Here is a 20,724-nt window from a genome sequence, read left to right as displayed (position 1 = left end):
TGAATTTTTCAGTAATTCTTTAATTAGTTGGAAAATAAAATTTGATAAAGGAGGGCCGTTGTGGTGTACAAAGGTCATCTGAAAAGTTCTTGACCTAACAATGAAAAAACGAATTTATAATTTAAAAATTATTTTTATTTTTCAACATAATCTCCCTTTAGACTAATGCATTTATTCCAGCGATGCTCCAGGGCCATTATCCCATCCCTGTAGTGGTTCTCAGTAAAATCTGCAACATACCCCTCTACAGCTGCAATCACCTCTTGATTTGAAGAAAAACGCTGACCACCAGGAAGAGTTTTAGTTTGGGGAAGAGATAGACGTCAGAGGGAGCCAAATCTGGGGAAATAGGGTTGATGTTCCAACAATTCATAATGTAGATCCCTTAATTTTCTCATTGCTAAAACACCATTGTGGGCAGGAGCATTGTCCTGATGAAAGATGATTTTTTCTTCTCAAACCGGGTCTTTTCTCACGAATTTTTTCGTCTAGTCTGGTTAAAAGATTGGAATAATATTCCCTGGTTATTATTTTACCCCTTTCAAGATAATTAATAAACAAAATGCCTTTAGCATCCCAAAACACCGATGCCATGACCTTTCCTGCTGATGAGGCCAACTTTGTCTTCTTTGGCGCTGAACAACTGGCTTCTGTCCGCTGTTTTGACTGCTGTTTGGATTCTGGTGAATTCTGGTAATGGTGAATCCAAGTCTCATAAATAGTAATAAATCGACACACGAAATAAGTTTTATTCTTGTTAAAACGCTCCAAGCACTGTTCAGAGATTTTAATGCAAGTGCATTTTTTATCTGCTGTGAGCAAGCATGGCACCCATCTTGCGCAAAGCTTTTTCATTTGCAATTTCTCATGCAAAATATGTCCTACACGTTCTTTTGAAATGCCTATAGTCTCAGCAATTTCATGCACTTTGACTCACCGGTCATCAATACTATATCATGCACTTCAATGATTTTTGGTGTTGTTACACTTTTTGGACGTCCTTCACATGGATCATCTTCAAGGCTGGTACGGCCACATTAAAACTCGGCAGCCCATTTGTTAATTGTCAAAAATGAAGGAGAAGAGTGCCCATAAACTTTTATGAACTTCTAATGAATTTCTTTTGCCGTTAAACCTTCTTTTACAAAGAATTTTATAACTGCACGATACTCAATTTTATCCATTTCAAGGGATACAGACAACACTTTTGCTTCAGACAGCTTTATAATACAAACTACTTGATAGAATGACTTGCACTTTCACATGGATGCTTATGACAGATGTACCAACCTAGAAAAAAAAATCTTGCCGATAGTGTTGCTATCTATGGTCGAGGCTGAGAACTTTTCAGACCACCCTTGTATTTGCATGAAATTATGGAGCATATAGGATAATCTCATTTTTGTATCTTTACACGTGCAAAAATAATAAGATGATGGTTTGCATAAGGGATGGTTTTTTTTTTTTTTTTTTTTTTTTTTTGTAATGGTATATTTATCTACTTTAATTTCGTCACTGAGTTGATATAAAAAGTTTTCGATTTGTTTTATGATATTGGGAGTAGCGTCTTTTGTAATAATTTTATAAGTGTCGATAATATCTAAAATTTTATTGTGGTTATCAGTTTTATCTCTGGCTCTGCTGGCAGAGTAGTTAGCACATCTGCTCTCCACACAAGAGGCTGTGGGTTTGAATCCTGCAATGGACATGGATGTTTGTGATTGTCCTACTAACTCTGTGTGGAAAGGAAATTTGCAACTCTACCACTTTTTCTAGCAGAAGATTTCATTCCCAAAACCCTATGAGTTACAGGAACATACGCCATCAGTGATGACACGTGTGAAATAACTAAAAAATCAGTTTTGTAATTCTAAAGTAATATTGCCTTTATATCTTTCATGATATTTATAAAGTCATCAAAATACATTTTAAAATATTCTGATTAAAAATTACTTTCAAACAAGCAAGAGACTACAGAATTTGCTAAAACATAAAAGCTCAATATCTCCAACTGACATTTTATTATGGCATAAATTTTCTTTTCAAGTTTCAGTGTCAATCAGGATGCAATGCCTGCTACACTAGATTTACTATTTGTTCTTTAAAATCTCTTTTATAGGAACATGACCGAGATCGCAATATCTCCATACCAGATTATTTACATTCCATCCTTAAAAAAAATGTAAACACACACACACCATTATCAACAAAAATCACACTACTGAAATATCATTGCACACAATACAATCGATACCTATTCCTGAAATTGAAAAAATTACCATTATTTATTTTCAAGCACACGAAACTAAATTAGATCGCTCTGAATCTCTAGCAATAAGAACAAACTTGAACACTATAATCACAAAAAAAAAACTATCTAATCTTGTCCTCATGGCAATTAAATAAAATAAATTACTTTCCATTAATCTAGAACCACCCTGTTACATTTGAACCAATCTAACTCCTCTTAATACATAAACTAAAATCATTTGAAAGGCTCATAGTTAGTTTTGTGGTTTGTCATCTGATGAAAATTACCACGAAATAGCCAACACACGTCATGTGTTGCTGGTCATGTATATAGTTTGACCACAGATGTGAGACCCCTTGACACTTCTGCACATGGCAGAAGAAGGCGAATATATTCCGATAATAGGGTAATCAATGCGTTTCGTGGGATGAGTGTTAATTATTACATGTCAGAAAATTAGCTTTTCTTTTATGAACATTCCAGTTTTTAAAGTGGTAACTATTTTGCTTGCATAACAGTTGGAAAATTTTAAGTATAAAGCACATGATTTCGAGTGTTGGTCACGAATTCATGCATCACCATTTATTCCTTTCTCTCCTTCAGCATGAATTGATTCTTCTTGGCACTGTGCCAGCTAAGGTTCTCTTAACTGTCGGCAGACTATATATATTAATATTCTTTGTTCATTTTTATTCCATAATTTTGGGTTTTTCAAATTTTTTTTTTAGCATTCACAGTTTTATTTCTTTATCTCTTAAAATCTATGTCTATTTAATTCACCATTTTCTTTGCTAACCAGCTTTACCTATGTTTCATTTTTGGCTACTAAACATACATATTTATGGTCATATAGCTGAGTTTCATTCTCAACAACTTTTTGCTATCATACATTTAAGTTTCACCCTGAACACTCTGTTATCCCTAATGTCTAAAACTACACATTCAGGTATGTCCTTTTAATTACTCTTTTAATATAAATGAAAAAGTTTATACTAGATCTAATGTTAGCCTTCTGTTGGAATATAGGGTAGCTCCGTCACCAAATAAAAATCTTACCACTTGTTTTGATATTGTTTTAAATTAGGAGTGACATGAAAATGGTTCAGGAAATTTCTCTATAGCCACAAGGTTTTCTGATATTAATTCCAATTAATATAATATTCTTCCTGAAAAGTCACCCACACAAAATTCATAACCATATGCTTATCAACAATGAGCTGGCATCCATATTCTTTTAGTTCATGTTAACCAGTCTTTCAAGTCATTCTGCATTACCTGTGTCTCATATCAATATTTCCTCATTTTGGCATCATTACCATTTTTAAAATATTACTATTTAAACGAGTGCCCTGGAAAAGAAGAAATAATGTTGAAAAAGTTAATATTTAATGCTGAAAGAATCACAGAATAGAGTAAACCAGGAGTCTGCTCAATGGTCCACACTTGGTTTTTAGCTAGTTTCATGTCTCTGGTGACATGGTTGTATTACACTGGACATGAAATTGTCCTCCAAAACCTCAAGTGTGTATACCAAGGGTGGGCAGCCTTTTTAAGTGTGCATGCCAAAATTGCCAAACCTTTGATGCAAATTTTTCTCACGTGCCAACTGAAATTTTGGGGAACATGTTATTATTTGATGTCTTTTAAGTATTGAGAGAACCTTTTCAAATAATCAAAAATCAAACTAGAGTGGTAAAATCAAAGAATATTGTAAGAGGGATTATTGTAAGTCATTGAATTAATTTTGCATTCATTCAATGCAAGACTGAATGAATGCAAAAACTAGTGACAGTGTTTTTACTTAAAAGTCCTTCTACCCTGTTGATAGTGTGGATATTTTTTATTTTCCTTTAAGTGTAATTCTAGCTGCCATATACAGCCACACAATTTAAAGAAGCTATTTTTAACATCAGCAAATCAGTAAACAACATAAGTTTTTTTTAAGTTAGTTTCCAATATATTACAGTGCACAATCTCAATCATTTTACTTGACTAAAGCACAGTAAAATAAAATAAAATAAAAGATATTTTATTAATTCTTAATCCCTTACGAGTAATAAATAAAAATTACAGATAAAATAAAATGTTATTTACCTACATAATATATTAAACAGAAGTTAATCTTTAGCATTTTTTAGCAGAAAACATCAAATCAAAACTAGACAAAGAAAAATAGTGGACGTTTTATTTATTTAGCATCAATGAGACTTCTGCTGCTGTATCACAGATGACATAATTTATATCAGGTGTATATTTTGTAACCTGTAGAGATATGCATGTGCTACTAGTTTCATCTATAAGGCTACTCCTATTTTGAGTCTTAACAAAGTTCATCACTGAGAACAATGATTCACAAGAATATGTAGATGAAAAATGGACAGTAATGTTGTTGCAAGGGTATTTAAACATACAAAGTTTCTGGAATAGTATTCCAAGTCCTTAGTACCTCATTTTCTGCACATCTCTCTGTTATTTCCATCTCTAATTGTTCCTTTTCAATATTTTCCAAGTAACTCTGAGGTCAACAAATTTTTGCCTCCAAATTGAGCTACTTTGAAAATCAATCAACTGCATTTCAAAATCATCCATATTTATCCACGAAAACACCTGCAAATTTAATTCATCCAGTTTTATAGTGTCTGGAAACTTAAGAATTTTGCAGTCTCTTCTTGTTCTCTGAACTTAACAAATCTTAGAGAGAACTGCTCAACAGTTGACACAATGACATTTAAAAATAGCTTTTGAAGACATTGTTTTCTCATCCTTTTGGAGATCATTGATGTATTTCTTTAGGTTTGGAAAATATCTAAATCTTTCACTGTCTACATCCCTCTTATAAAACTGCTAGTTTCATTTCAAACGTTTGATGTCATCAAACATCAAGAATCTTACCAGAGTCCTGTAGTTTAAAGTTCAAGTCATTTAATGTTTGCAAAAATCTGCAAAAAAAACATCAGTTTACAAACCCACAAGTGTGTAGACCTGGCTTTTCAATGAAAGTCTGACTATGGGAAAGGTACCCAGGGAATGGAAGGAAAGTAAGATAGTGCTATTGCATAAGGACGGGAGCAGATTGGAAATATCTAATTATAGGCCAGTTTGTGTGTCATCGGTAGTAGTTGAGGTCTTGGAGAAATTAGTGAGGGACCATATACAGTGTTGGGCAGATGAGGGTAATGTTATCTATGATAATCAACATGGATTTATTATTTATTAAGGGGTGCTCTTGCTTTAGCAATATGATTGTCTTTTATAATAAAGTGACAAGAGCAGTTGATGAGTGAAAGGCATATACTGCCATTTTTTTTTTATTTTGCAAAAGCATTTGATAGGGTACCACATGATAAGCTGATACTTAAGTTGCAGCACATGGATTTAGATATCAGGTTAGTCAACTGGATTCAGGATTGGTTGTCTGATAGGTATCAGAAAGTTGTGTATGGTGGGGCAATATCAAGGAGGCAGAAGGTTACAAGTGGGGTTTCACAGGGCTCAATACTGAGACCTGAATTGTTTAACCTTTACATCAATGACATTGTCAATGGATTGCAAGGGTATATTCAGTTGTTTACAGATGGGCAGGGTTATTAGTAATAGTGCAGATGTGGCAGCCCTTCAAGAGGATTTGAATAAGTTAGACAGATGGGCAAATGAATTGGGGTTTCAGTTTAATGAAGCAAAATGTAAGGTCTTCAGGTTTGGGACCCATCGATGGGATGCTGCATACTCTATTGGAGGAGCTATACTGGAGGAGGTAGGGGAGACAAGAGATCTGGGGTTGATGATTGATAGAAACCTGAAATTCAGGGAGCATACTGCACGGTAACCCAGAGGATTGCTGCAATACTGAGAAGGACACTGACCTGCAGAGATAAAAGAGTTATCATTCCATTGTATAAGACTCTGATCAGACCACACTTAGACTATTGTTCTCAAATTTGGTCCCCAGGATTTGAAGGGTTAAATTAACTGTGGAAAGGGTACAGAGGGAATGTGGACTGCAGAGTTTGGTGGATAGAAGAAGGAGAGGTGATATCATCGAGACTTTTAAACTGTTGAGAGGCAGTTACAGGGTTGACACTGGGGAGTTCTTTCACTTGGTGGAACAGCAGGAAAGAGCGATGGCAAGGGGGCCATCCCTGGAAGTTACGAAAGGAAGCTGTAAGCAAGAGAGTGAAGAGTGTTTTTTTTTGCGTAGAGGGTGGTTGAACCGTGGAATGCACTGCCTGATAGAGTAGTGAGAGCAAGAATGTGGTATGATAGACTTTGTGTTTCCTAGGAAGGTGCTCCCACGATGAGTCTCTTGACTCCATGGAGGCCTGAATAATAATAATTTCTCTATAAGAGATTTGTTGATTAGTCAAAAAGAGATTTATCTCATCCAGGCATTCAATAAATCATTTCAGAACAAGACCTCAACTATGCCAACAAACACTGTTGTACATTATTAATCCTTTGTACACTGAATCCACCTCATTCAATAGATTCTGAAATTGTCTTTTATTCAAAGCACGTGCAGAAATGTAATTAACAACTAAATAACTAAATTCCTTTAGGTCAGCTTTTGCAGATAAAGTCTCCTCGTGTATGATGCAATGAAAACTTATCAGTGGATGACAACATGTTTTGCAAACAGATTTACAAATCCTGCTTCCTTACCAATCATGCTGGGTGTATCATCTGTTGTGACAGATATCACTTTTGAAATAACAATTTGTCAAATAGATAATTCATTCATAACTGCTTTACATATTTCAACCCCAGTTTTACGTTCAGGTAGTATTACAAGGTTAATTATCTCTTTGCATACTTCGTCAACCCTACAAAATCATGCAGATTGCTAGCTTAGCTAATGATGTAATGTCTGTGCTCTCATCAACACAAATAGAAAAGAACTTACATGAAGCCAAATCTTTTGTTAATTATCCTGTTGTATTCCTTTCCAACTTTAGCATCCTATCCTTAATTGTTTTTCTACTCGCAGACAACATATTCTAGCCATGTTTCTTTAATAACTCCCCATCACTGAATGGTTTTCCATGTGGGACAATAACTTTTGAAACCTAAAAACTAGCTACAACTAAATTGGAACTAGGCCTACCTGAAATAAATTTCGTCAAACTATCAGACTGCATTTTCTGTCTTGCTCAGTCAATGAGAAATTAATTCTCTTTGTTCTTGCTCATTTTTATTGCTTAAGTTCTTATGAACAGTTTCAAAATGTCTTTTTACAGAAGTCCTACAAACAACTGAATCAGAACATAAAATGCATAATGCTTTATTATCTTTCTTAATCATACCAAATTTTTCAGTCTAGTATTCTTTAAATTCTCTAAGATTCTGTTCATTTGAATGTCTTTGTTTCTTTGCTGGTGGTTATGACATTAAACTGACAATAAATACTTCCATTCAATATTTTAATGACTTATGATTTAATTAAATCGAAATCCACATATATACAAACTTTAGAAAACCTTAATAAATTCTTTACAAAACAAGAAAAAAAAAAATATAATGATGGTAAAGGAGTAGCATCGTGACTGGCTGCCTGGTGAATGATGCAACAACTGAATGGGACAAAACTTGTACGTCAGTATATCATGGAGATAGATGGCTTGGAAATAGGATGTTTGTTTCATTTTCTTATTACTTTTTATTACTAAAACAGCTGATAGTGTTTGTTTCTTTATTGCATTTTTATTTGGTATTGCTCTACTTAATAAAATTGTATTTTATTAAGTTAAAATATACAACTCAGACAAAATGTTGGATATTTATTTATTTTTTAAGGTGAGCCCTGGATTGCGTGCCGGAAAAAAGTCGTTGGCATGCCATGTTTGGCACACGTGCCAATGGTCCCCACCCCTGGTGTAGACCATGCATTAATTCCAGTCTACATTGGTTCCATTCTAAACAGGAGTTCAACATGAGGGTTTAAGCAGTGCATATGGTTGCTGCAGACCAAATGGACTTTGCTGAAGTTAAGCATATGTGTAGCTTCTGGTAGCATGAAGCTATCAGTTTTATTTTAGGTTTAGCCTAATTATACATTGCTGGTATATTTGTGTGTAATCATACAATAAATAATACTGTCTAACTAACTTATATGAAGATGCACCTGTATATCTGTAAAACATTTTCACTGTCACAAACAGGTGTTTCACATGAAAGGGCACAATCTTAGGAGCTCCATACTGGATATCAGTGCTTTTCTTGATTAAGTATGAAACATTTTCTCGATAATGACCTGGCAACAAAAACTGAAACATATGGTAAACACATTTTTATTTATGTTTACCATTTTTAAGTGATCAATTAAAAGCTAAAAAATCCATATCAATGTTTACTTCATTCAGCTTAACCATGCACAAGATGTTTAGAAATTCACTGTCTATTTTGCCATTTCCTAAATTCATACAGCTTGACATTAGAAAGAAATCAACTAAGTGATAGAGAGAGACAGAATGTTGTATAGCTCATATAAAAACAATGACTTACTTTCTCTGTTTCTTTTCCAAATCAGCATTACGAGCCATCTGTTCCTCTAGAAGTAATTTATGATCTTGCAACTCAGCACCTAATTTCTGGGATTTTCGTTTCCATTGACTAAGAACTTGTCGTTCCTCTTCTAAGTCTTCAAGTAACTCTGCCAACTAAATATACAAGATTTCAAATGCTATTTTAAGAGTTTCTAAGAAGGTTATAACATCATTGAAGTTATCTATCCTCCCATATATCTAATTTAGTATTTTTCTTGCCAAAATGCACTCATATAACAATAGAATTTTTTATGTACACCCTCTGTCCAAAAAGAAACCAAATTTTTTGAAAATAGAAGAAACTAGTAGTGCCACCAGTTGTATCTTTTTGTTGTAGAAAGCGGCAACCTTCATTAGTGTTCTGTCAATTGTTTATGACATTTGTTTCATTAGAAGTCGAGTTATAGTGACAAGAGTGACAGTGTGTTTTGACGAATGGTCGGAAAATGAGTTTCAAACAGAGAGCTGCGATTGACTTTTGTGTTAAAGTTGGTAAACGTTTTACCAAAATGCATCAAATGCTTCAAAAAGCATACGGTGATGAATGCTTATCCCGTACTCATGTTTACGAGTGGTTTAAGCGACTTCAAGGTGGTCATGAGACTCTTGAGGACAATGAAAAGCTAGGCTGTCCAAAAACTGGACTGAGCAAAGTTAACATCCAAAAGTGCACGATTTCATCAAAGAAAACCCGAAATCATTTGTGAGATTGATTGAAGATGAATTAGGGATTCAAAAATTAACTATGCACAACATTTTGACCGAGAGATTGGGCCTTCGTAAATTGAATTTGTGATTTGTTCCTCATAAGTTGACCGACGACCAAAAAAGGTATTGAATTGAATACTGCAAGGAACCTCATTAAAACCACTCGTAAGGACTCAAACTTCCTTGAAACGATCGTTATTGGTGATGAAACGTGGTGTTTTGAGTATGAGCTCAAAACAAAGTGCCAGTGGAGACCACCAGAAGAGGGGCATCGAAAAAAAAGTCGCTTGGAGAAGTCAAAAGTAAAGACAATGCTGATTTGTTTCTACGATTCCAAGGGCATTATCCACAAAGAATTCATTCCACCTGGCCAAACAGTTAACGGTGAGTTTTATCTCGAAGTTTTGAAGCAATTGATAGCGAGAATTCGTCATGAATATCGTGACAACCAACCGTTCATCAAAACACACTGTCACTCTTGGCACTATAACTCGGCTTCTAATGAAACAAATGTCATAAACAGTTGACACAACACTAATGAAGGTTGCCACTTTCGACAACGAAAAGATACAACAGGTGGCACCACTAGTTTCTTCTATTTTCGAAAAGTTCGGTTTCTTTTTGGATAGAAGGTGTATGTGTGTGCATGTGTAGAGCAGTCATGTACACGAAAGATTCAGAATAAACTTGCATTAAAGTACTTAAAACAGTACAATATTATAATTTTATAATACAGTATATATCTAAAGTAGTTAAAAGGTGGGAAGAAGAAGAACATGACATATGGCTTAACTAATTTTGTGATGTAATATATATATATATTACTCCCACACATGAGAGGCAGCAGGGGCATGCCAGTAGTGTCCGGCACCTGTGTGTAAAACTTTAGTTGGCAACCCCTCCCCCAATAAAAAAATCACTTTAAAAAATTTGAAGTATTTCCTCCTCTTTGGCACCTTTACTATCCTGGTGCCTGTGTGCACCACACACATTGCACATATGGTCGGTACCCCTGAGAAGCAGTAGGGCTATAGCAATATATGCTGTATGTGCATAGGCATAAAGTACAAACAGGAGATACATCAGAGGCTATACTGAATCTGAAAAGTCATCATCGATTAATCAAATGCTCCTTTCTAAACAGACAGTGGATTTTTAAAAAACTAGATGTGTCAGTTGAATGTGGAAACACTATTCAAAAGCAAAAAAGATTTGCATAGGCAAGTAGTTCAGGACAAAAGTGACATCCAGAGCTCAAGAAGAAGTAACTTTTTTTAGAGAATGGGATAGTTACAGATATAACTTAAGAAATGCTGGAGGTTCCTAAGAGACATCTTAACTGTAGGAAAATTTGTTGCAGATAAGACGACTACATTTTAAATGCATCGAGTCTCGACTATAAAAAGAGAAAAATTATGTTAAAAGAAACTTGTTTCTTTATCAATTTGGCATCAAACTTTTCATCCATAAATTGCAAATGCAAATATGTACTCATGTACACTCTCTCTCTCACACACACACAGACACAGATAATACATAGAAGGGAAAATTGCCTCTAATTCACTTTGTTGCTGGCTGATTCACTGGTTCAGTTTGGCAAAAGGATGTCCATTGTAAATGTTTAAACATGCAGACACAATTAAAAGCACTAGTGGTGAAAAATCACAACTAGCGATTTTAATTGTGTCTGCAAGATTTTAATAGACTCTATAATGTAATACATTATAGTGCTTTGCTAGTGATTGATAATTTTAGCATAAGTGTGCTATATGATGGAAAGGCAATGCTAATTTTTTTTAAATGATTAGTAATTTAAATTTTAACAAGAGAAATAACTTACTGTATCATTAGAGGAAAAATTATTTGTGCCAATCTAATGCAATTAAGCTTTCATGACTAATATATGATCAACTTTTTTTCCCAATCGGTATATTATTTGTCTCTGATAGAATTAGCAATACCTTTTACATCTTCTAAAATAATATTGTAACTGTGGTGTAAAGGAGGTTATATTCTACAAAAGAAGGCTACACTTTGTTAGTTGAAGTTCAGGGGACATGATGCAAAAGCTGTAAAATTTACTCAGAAAATTACCACCACCAAAACACACATACAGTCCGTCAAAAAAATGTATACACACTTCAGCACTAAAGAAAAACCTGCATAAAAATTGCAATACTAAATTTATACAGACATCAAGGGATGAATACAAGTTACCTTTGACTTCTACAATTACACAAGGTGCTCAAAGTGGTTACCATTAATGTCCAGACACATTATTATGGCGAACTACTGCTTGTGCAATGTTGGCCAAAGTGGCCAGTGGGATTGCTGCGTATGGTATTTCAATTTCTTCTACGATACACTACATCCTTTAGAGTCCAGTCCCCCCCCCCATAGGTAGAAGTCCAAGGGTGTTAAATCAGGAGAATGTGTTGGGGGGGGGGCACTCAACTGCACCTCTTTGTCCTATCCATTGTCCCTGCAAACTCTCATTGGGGTAAGCTCTCACGTCTCGGTGGTAGTGTGGTGGTGCACCATCTTTTGAAAGAGAAATTGATTTAGCTGCTTTAAGAAGGCACCATATGCTTGCAAAGCTAACTCCTGTTTCAACACCATAGCCGAGGAAGCAGGACTTGCTGCTGTGTGAGGCCTCTCGGATCTTCCCTTGTGCACATCACACATGGTACCATGGGTCTCAAACTTATTAAGAATACATGCAATTGTCAGATGTGTTGGAGGTGCAAACTCATGCCTCCACTGTCATTGAACTTCAACAGCATTCTCAAATTTGAAATACCACTTTAAAATAGTCTTGTGTTCCTTGAACAATCATGCCTCAACCATTTTGTTTGACTGTTCTACTGGTCACGTGTTGATGCTAGTATTCATGTGAGTAACGGCATCGTTCTAGAGAACATTATACTACACATTGCTACCAGAATTCGATCCAACTTTGAAAAAAGTCCACAGATAACATCTGTTAAAGTGTGTATACATTTTTTTGAAGGGCTCTGTAAATAAAGAAGTGAGTTATTGCATCAATGAATAATCTTCATCTACATTTCAGTGCCCTGATCTGGTCACTTGCTATCTGGGTGCTAAAGGGGGTAGGAGGAGAGAGAGTGAGTGAGTGATCCTAAAGGTGAGTGACTAAAGCTGTTAAGGGATTGTGCTTGAGAGCTTGGGGACACACATTGCACTAGCTGTGAAAGTTGCTAAGAAAAGTACTGTCATAAAAACACAGTGACACATACAGATAAGGAGGTGAGTTACTGAATCAACGAATAAGCCACATCTATATTTCAGTACTCAGATCTAGTTACCTGCTATCTGGGTGGTAAGCCATAAACAATAAGGGGGCATGTGTGAGAGAGAGAGAGCACAGTGACTAAGACTGTTGAGGGATTGTGCTATGAGAACTTGGTAGACAGGAGAAGAGATGAAATGACTGAGACATATAAATTGGTAAGAAAGCTTATCAACAGATAAAATAATCAATAATGTCATTGTGTAAGTGAAATACTGCAGAGGATAACAGGCAGAGGGAGAACAAGATCACCCCAGAACCTGTATAAGGATCAAACAAGCAAGAAAGTGAAAAAAAAAAACATTTATTCAAGGGATCATGAATAAATATATTTTTTGGAATGGAGAGTGACCAATAAGTGGAATGAACTGGCACAATCCAATAGTGAATGTGCTCAAGGTAAGATGAGTCCTGTGACACCATGGTGGAGAAGATTATTTTGGCTTGGTTTTGGGTTTAGTGGTGAAAGGAGTTAGTTATATTGTATCAATACATATCTTAGCAGTACACAAGGTAATAATTACATAATAAATGCATAAAAGAGTATAAACAGATATAAAAATCAATGATTAAAAGGAAATGTAAAAAACTTCATAAAAACATATATAAAAAACCAAGTGTTAAAAGCTTATATATACTAAGTTGAACTAGCATAGCCTAGCAATGCTGCTGCAAGTGCCCTAAGCCTTGGCCAGAATTTTGACATTGTTCTGAAGCAAGTACTAGCATTAGACCTAATGTTCATATTGAATGAAGTATCTGTAATTTTGCTCTAGAACTAACTAACATTAGGCTTGACATCACCAATATTCTTTCTCGAACTTCGCCTCCTAAAAGAAATCTATTACTTTGCCAACTCACTGCCCTCAAGAAACTACACAAAGATAGCAGTATTGTCATCAGCAAAACTGATAAGGGAAGCGCTACTGTTATTCTTAATACTAGTGAATACAATAAATAAATGGACATCATTCTTCAGAGACTGCTCCACCTACAGACCTTGAGGATTATGATCCCACCAAATCTCAGATCAAAAAAGTTTTTCCCTGGTCTTCTGAAATCACAAAAAAAACTCAAACTCTTCCATTCTTGTCTCCCACCAGATATATGGATTACAAAAAAATACATAAATGCAATTCCCCCCTAAGACCTATAGTAGATGCTACAGATTCCTCATGCTATAAATTAGAAGAAAAAAAAAAGTTCCCCTCTCACTGGTCATACCACTTCCTATATAAAAACTCTATAATTTTAAAACTTCCATTGAGAATTTAACATTAAATAATACAGACATTTTGGTTAGCTTGGATATCACCTCACTGTTCATAATATTCCTTAAATGACACCTTATTCACTTATAAAGAAAGTTCTTCCTCTTGATATTACTGATCTGTTTTCCTTTACCCTCCATTCTGGATATTTCTCTTGGAAGCACAAAATTTATAAACACTCTGTGGATATCCCCCCCCCCAATCTCAGCTCCACTTGCCAATTGCCAATTTTTTTTTTTCTAGAATATTTTGAAAAACAAGCTCTTAACTCAGCTCCTGTCAAACCTTCTATCTGATTATGATATGTTCTCCATTTGGCCTCATGACCAAGACACATTAAACTCTTTCTTCTCTCACCTCAATAGTCTTCACTCTAGAATCCATTTTACCATGGAAAAGGAATAACAATTTAGCCTTTCTAGACCTTGGTAACACACCTACCCAATGGTAACCTGTCCTTTTCAGTATACAGGAACCCCATCAACACAGGCAGATACATTTAAACTTTTCCACCCCCCACAATATGGTATCATTAAAACACTCACCAATAGAGCCTATAACCTTTGTTCCAATGAGGCCTCTCTTACAGCAGAACTTAATCATACGCACCACACCTTCTTATGTAATGACTACAGTATCTTACAGTATCAAAAAATTAGTCAATTATTTCCTCCAGCACTCAACCTTCTCTTCAGAAACATTTATGTAATGTTATTATCTCCTATGTTCAAGGCACTTCAGAAAAAAAAATTCCAGTCTTAAAAAAATACAATCTCTGCACAGTTTTTTTAAGGGATTGTGCTTGAGAGCTTGTCCCACTGAAAGCTTGCTACCCTTATACATTCTACTAAAGATCAGCTCCCTCCTTCTCTGTATCTGGAGTATATAAAATGGCCTGTTCCTGCAACTTGGCCTACTATGGACAGACAGGAAGATCAGCCAACATGGAAGAACACAAAAAAATGCATCTCCAGTTAAGACTATGATCAATTGGGCCTTGTGGACCATGCTTTAGATATGGCTCATAGAATCAATTGGAAACAGGTCACCATACTCCATCACAGTAAATGTAGAAGAGAAAGAATATTTTTGGAATCTGTAACTACTCTCAGAAATCAGCCTAATTTAAATAAATATGGTTGCATAAAACTTTCCATATTATGGAAAGTTTTACACTAATACTTCAAAATCCCAGTAAACAACCTAGGTCACCAACAGGTGCCTCACCTAATTAGGACTCTAGTCTTTCATCCAGGTGTTTCACTTAGTTTGTGTTGCCTTTGTGTGTATGTTACAAGTCTCATATTGTACTACCTGGTAAAAATATTTTAGAAGAATTAAATAATATTTTTAATCATTTCTTAGTGCTTTTCATTCCATTAAGCCTCTAACATGAGTTTCTCCCAGCACTTAAGCCTTAACACACAGATTAAGTTGAACTAATAAAACTAATATATACAATATGTATCTAATATATAAGGTAGTACAACGTATGTGACGCATCAATGTATTAATGCTCCATAAAAATTTAAAAACAGAAATAACACTACATGAATCTGATAAGTGTATGAGCTCAGACAGATTATGAATATGACTAAAACAGCTCACTAACAAAATGAGAGCAGCCGATTAAAATATGAATAATGGTTAGTTCAGTACCACGTTGGCACATAAGCATATCATCACCCCTCAACAGAAAGGAGTATGTAAAATGACTATGGCTTATGTGAATCCAAGCAAGAGCAACTTCCTCTTTATAGTCCCTGTGTATTTGATTTCAGGCTTGATTTTATGAAGCTCATTATTGGCCTCTCTATTCCATGATGGCTGACACTGGGATAAAATTTGTTTTTATCATGAAAAAGTTTGTTTCATGATCTGCTTGTAATCAGTGCAGTGGATGAGAAGATGATGGAAGCTTGAGAAACAAGCTGACCTAGCTGCAGTATCTGCAGTCTTGTTTCTCTTAATCTCAATGTAACTTGGAATCCAACTTTGAAAATCTGTATATATTACTTTAAGCCAAGCTCTATTGCATACAGCTCAGTAGCAAACTTGTTACATTATCATGGGACCTGAGCAGATATTATGTTTCTGGAAAGACAGCAGAAGATCCCACTTGTTTCTATAAATCTGAACCGTCTGTGTAGACAGGCACAAAATCAGAGTATTCTATGTGCTAAAAAGCTATTGGTAAACAATAGGAGGAGGAGTGGAACCTATAATTTTACTGATGACAGTATTACACTTCTGTTTCTCATTTGACAAACACTACATTATATAAATGAACAAAACTTCTAAAAAATTCTGTTTCTCAATCCATTCTTCTGTGGGCTTTTGATAACCTTAACTTCAATGCTAACTAATGATTGGAATCTTCCTGGACAAGGCCCAGGTTTCAGAATCTCATCTTGCCTTTGGACAAGATGAGATTCTCTTCTTAGGATCATGAACCTCTGATCTATCTTGGCATAAACATATTAGGTTTCCTCTTTCACTCGAGGTGTTACTTTGCCTCTAAACAATTATTAATTCTATATAAATCACAAATTTGTCCTATTAGTGGCTATTGTACCACATTTGAAGTAATGACCCCAAAAATCCTTAATTCAGTGCAGAATAAAGTGATTTGGTTGATTCATGAGCTGTCTTCAATTCTCACCGCCCTCCACGGCTTCATGGAGTTGTTTAATAATAATACAAATCATACAATGACTATCAATCATGGTGAGGCTGCCTCTGGGTTTTCAGGGATGGTGGTGTGTGTTGGGGGGGGGGGGGGGGGAAGAGATTCCACAAACAAATGATATGTAGGAGCATATTCATACAAGTTTAAGTTTACATTACTTCTGTAATGTTTTAGAATAGTTTTATGGCAATCCCACCACAGAAGAATGGATACATAATTTGTCATCTAGATGGATGCAGATTTGATATCTAGCTGTGAAATCTGTTTCTGCAGAAAAGTTTTTACCTAATGTTCCAGATTTCTTCATGGCAAAGCCTAACTATAGGGGGGATAAAGACTAGTTTACTAGTTCCTCTCCCCCATACATGGCAAAAGAAAAAAAATCAATAAAGCAATTTTTTTTTACCTGTTTAAGAGAAGTCACACACACACACACACACACACACACACTTTGGTAAACGAGACCCACCAACTGGGCATTATTGCTTATGACTTTTGTAGCATTTATAAGATTGCATATCCTTTTCGATAATTAATGAATTGCTGATGATGAAATTTGTTGAAGTATCTCTATTCTAAATGTTATGTAGAATGAATTTAAATTATACTTAGAGAACTATGTATGGTTAAATTATATCTAAAGAACTATGCGAGTTAAAAACTTATTATTAAATGATATAAAACCTCATATGAGTCAATAAATACATGGAATGTGAAGTGCCCATTGAAATAAGTCTGAAAACTAATGAATAAACATGGATATAACACATAAATTATTTGATATATTTCATCCATATAGCTGGTTTGGATGATTAAAATAAAGAAACTAAAATCACCTGTGAAATGAGTTTTTTTTGTTTACACTACTTTTGGGTTTTATAACACAATAATAATCCATTCATTTCTGGAAATCTTGAACAACATGTGATTAAAAACTTGGATAATTACCTTCTTGTCTGCAGCTTTTTTTGCTAAAAGTTTCTGTTCTTGCTCTTCTTCATGTTGTTGCTGCATTTTTCGTTTAGTCATTTCCAAATCTCTCATTGCCCTTTCATATTTCTGTTTATATATTGAAACTAGTAAAGCAAAGCAATTATAATTAAAATTGGGCAGCCTGTTACAAAAGAAAATTATTTTCTCATAGAGCCAAAAAAAAAAGTTAAGGTTGTTCAAATTTTAATTAATTCATTTCAGAAATGCTATTGTATGGGTGATAAAAGATCTATGTCAATAATTTTTTTTCTCAATATTTGAGGGGGAAGATACACATATTCATAGTGGGGATATATGTAACTAGATTCAGACATTTTAAAACAATCCTTGTACTGTTTATAGAGCCTCTTATTATTTTTTGGTAGAATAAAAAGCGATAATGATTTTTTAAAATCACCATTGCTTTGTATATATTATATATATATATAAAGTTAATTCAGCTTTATATATTTACGTAAAATTATATTTATGGAAATATGTCGAACTTACTTCATCACATTGGATGCATTACAAGACTTTTAATTTTGTCATTTTCAGCTTTCAACATTAAAATCTTATGACAGAAACAGCATAATACAAAATGCAGTAGTTTCAACAGGAATCACTACAACTATGGAAATGTGGATATAGAAATAAAATGTTTGCATTGTTGAACTGGGGAAAACTACACTGAAATTAATAATAATGACACATCAGTATTAATTATAATTCATCGGACATGTTGATGTTGCCAATAATAAATGCTACTCTTCTGATATACTCCTGTATTTTTGGACAGCCATGATTATAGTGATGTGGTTTCAAGCTAAGATCTAGTTTACAATTTCCTAAGTAAGAGAATATTAAGTGAACTTTTTCTGAAATAAACAAAAAAAATACGATAACTGTGTATAACAGCAAATGAACAGCAATAATAGTGGATAGGGAGTTAAAGTTTAGACAGGACATAGCAAAAGTGGCCAAAGCAGCTCATCAGATTACTTGGTTACTGAAGAATACTTTGATGAGCAGAGATAAGGCTTTTATTCCTCTTTATCAAGATGGGGCCTTGATAAGACCCCATCTTGACTACTGCATGCAGATCTGGTCACCTGGGTTTCTTGGCGATGAGGAAGAGGTGGAGAGAATCCAGAGGTAAGTAACCAAGATGGTAGCTAAGGAATGGACCTTATGAGAACAGGTTGAAGATTTGTGAGTTACAGAAATTGGTTGACAGGTGGAAAAGGGGATGTGATAATAATAATAATAATAATAATGAGGATTTAAGTTTTGTTGATCTGGAAAAGGCATATGACAAGATTCCAAGAGGAAAGCTCTTCAAAATATTACAGTTATATGGTGTAAATGGGATATTATATCAAGAAATACACAATCTCTATTTAAGCTGCAAGCAGGAGTCAGTCAACAACAAGATGGTTTGATGTTAAGTCAGGTGTGCGACAAGGGTGCACATTATCTATATGGATAACATCATGAAGGAAAATGGTATTAAATCTGATAGCTCTTTATGCAGATGATGTTATACTTCTGAATAAATCTAGTACAAGTCTGCAAGATTCCCTGAATAAATTAAATGACTGTTGTAATAAATTTGGTATGCAAATCAGCATTAAAAAGATAAATACAGTGTAAATAGGCAGAAACACTGAAAACATCAACTAATCCTGAATGGTGAACCTATAGAACAAGTAAAACATTTCAGCTATTTAGGTACAATTTTCAGTGAAGATAGTAAATTAAATATAGAAATAGATAACAGAATTAGTAAAGCTAGTATGGTAGGAAAAAAGCTGAATAAATGTATATGGAATAAGAAAGAAACTAGTCAAAACATTAAATTAGCTGTATACAAGACGGTGTTCAAACCAATTTTGACTTACGGATTTGAGAGATGGGTTAGAAATAAAACACTTGATCAAAGACTAGAGATCTCTGATATAAGAATTCTGAGAAAGATTAGTGGAGTGAACAGATGGCATCAATGGCAGTATCACATTAAAAATGAGGATAATAGGAAAGAACTTGCCATTGTTAGCATTCAGGAATGTGTTAGTAGAGCTAATCTCAGATGGTTATGGTCACATAAACGGAATGGGAGAGGAAAGATTAGCAAAACAAGTATTCTTTGCCAGGTTGGAAGAGAAAAAACCAAGATGTAGGTGTATAGATACAGCAAAAAGCACCTTAAAAGACAGAAATATAAGATCTGATAATATTGGAATCTTGACAGATCAAAGATTAATTTGGAGAAAATTGTTGATAAGAAGTTAACAATGGTGGAACTTCGTCATGTAGTATTATCATAATTATCCTATGCACCTCCCCCCCCCCCGAGGATACATATCAGAAATTTGATGATGATGAGTTGGGTTGGGTTAGAAATGAAACAGTGAATAAAGACTGGATATCATCACAGATATGAGAGTTCAGAGAAAAACTAGGATAGTGAACAGATGATCTCGATGGCAGCTCATATAAATGAAAATAACAGGAAGTAACTTGACACTGTTAGCATTCAAGAAAGCTTGTGTATGGTTAATTATAGTCACTTAAAGAGAATATGAGAGCAGAGGTTTGCAAAACCAGTGTTTGATTCCAAGATAGCATGAAAAAGACCAAGAGAAGACATCTATGTGGAATAATGTAACTGGAAGTGCCCTAGAAAAACAGAAGTGTAAGATTTGATAATATTGGAGTGCCAACAAGTGATAGGATAATTTGGAGGAAAATTGTTTAACGGATAATGGAAACTTAATGTAGTTCGGTCATAGTATCATAGTAATACTACACACTGCTTCAGGGTACATATCCTGAAATTGATAATAATGATGAGGAATGCAATCTCAAGTGCATCATTTCTTAAGTAGACAAAGCCATCAGATAACTTATGCAGAAAGGCAGCTGATACATGATATTCAACTAAAAATGCTCAAATATGGAGGTATAAAAGTTTTATAGTGGCT

At 34.6% G+C, this 20,724-nt stretch overlaps 1 protein-coding gene across 1 annotated transcript in view; it reads right to left on the bottom strand.

Annotated features, from left to right (window-relative positions):
- The window catches only part of Mhcl (Myosin heavy chain-like), a 719,798-nt gene that overhangs the window by 182,680 nt on the left and 516,394 nt on the right, over positions 1–20,724 (bottom strand). The window contains exons 23-24 of the mRNA XM_090414205.1: positions 17,717–17,844; positions 8,750–8,904 (exon numbers count right to left, since the gene is read on the bottom strand). Coding sequence (XP_090270331.1) covers positions 8,750–8,904; positions 17,717–17,844 — 283 coding nt within the window. The remainder of the gene's footprint in view (positions 1–8,749; positions 8,905–17,716; positions 17,845–20,724) is intronic.

Source organism: Typopeltis vanoorti, chromosome 24 (assembly GCF_054136105.1).
Source record: "Typopeltis vanoorti isolate ZY-2024b chromosome 24, IOZ_Tvanoo_1.0, whole genome shotgun sequence".
NCBI lineage: Eukaryota > Metazoa > Arthropoda > Arachnida > Uropygi > Thelyphonidae > Typopeltis > Typopeltis vanoorti.
This window is presented reverse-complemented; position numbering and strand designations above follow the sequence as displayed.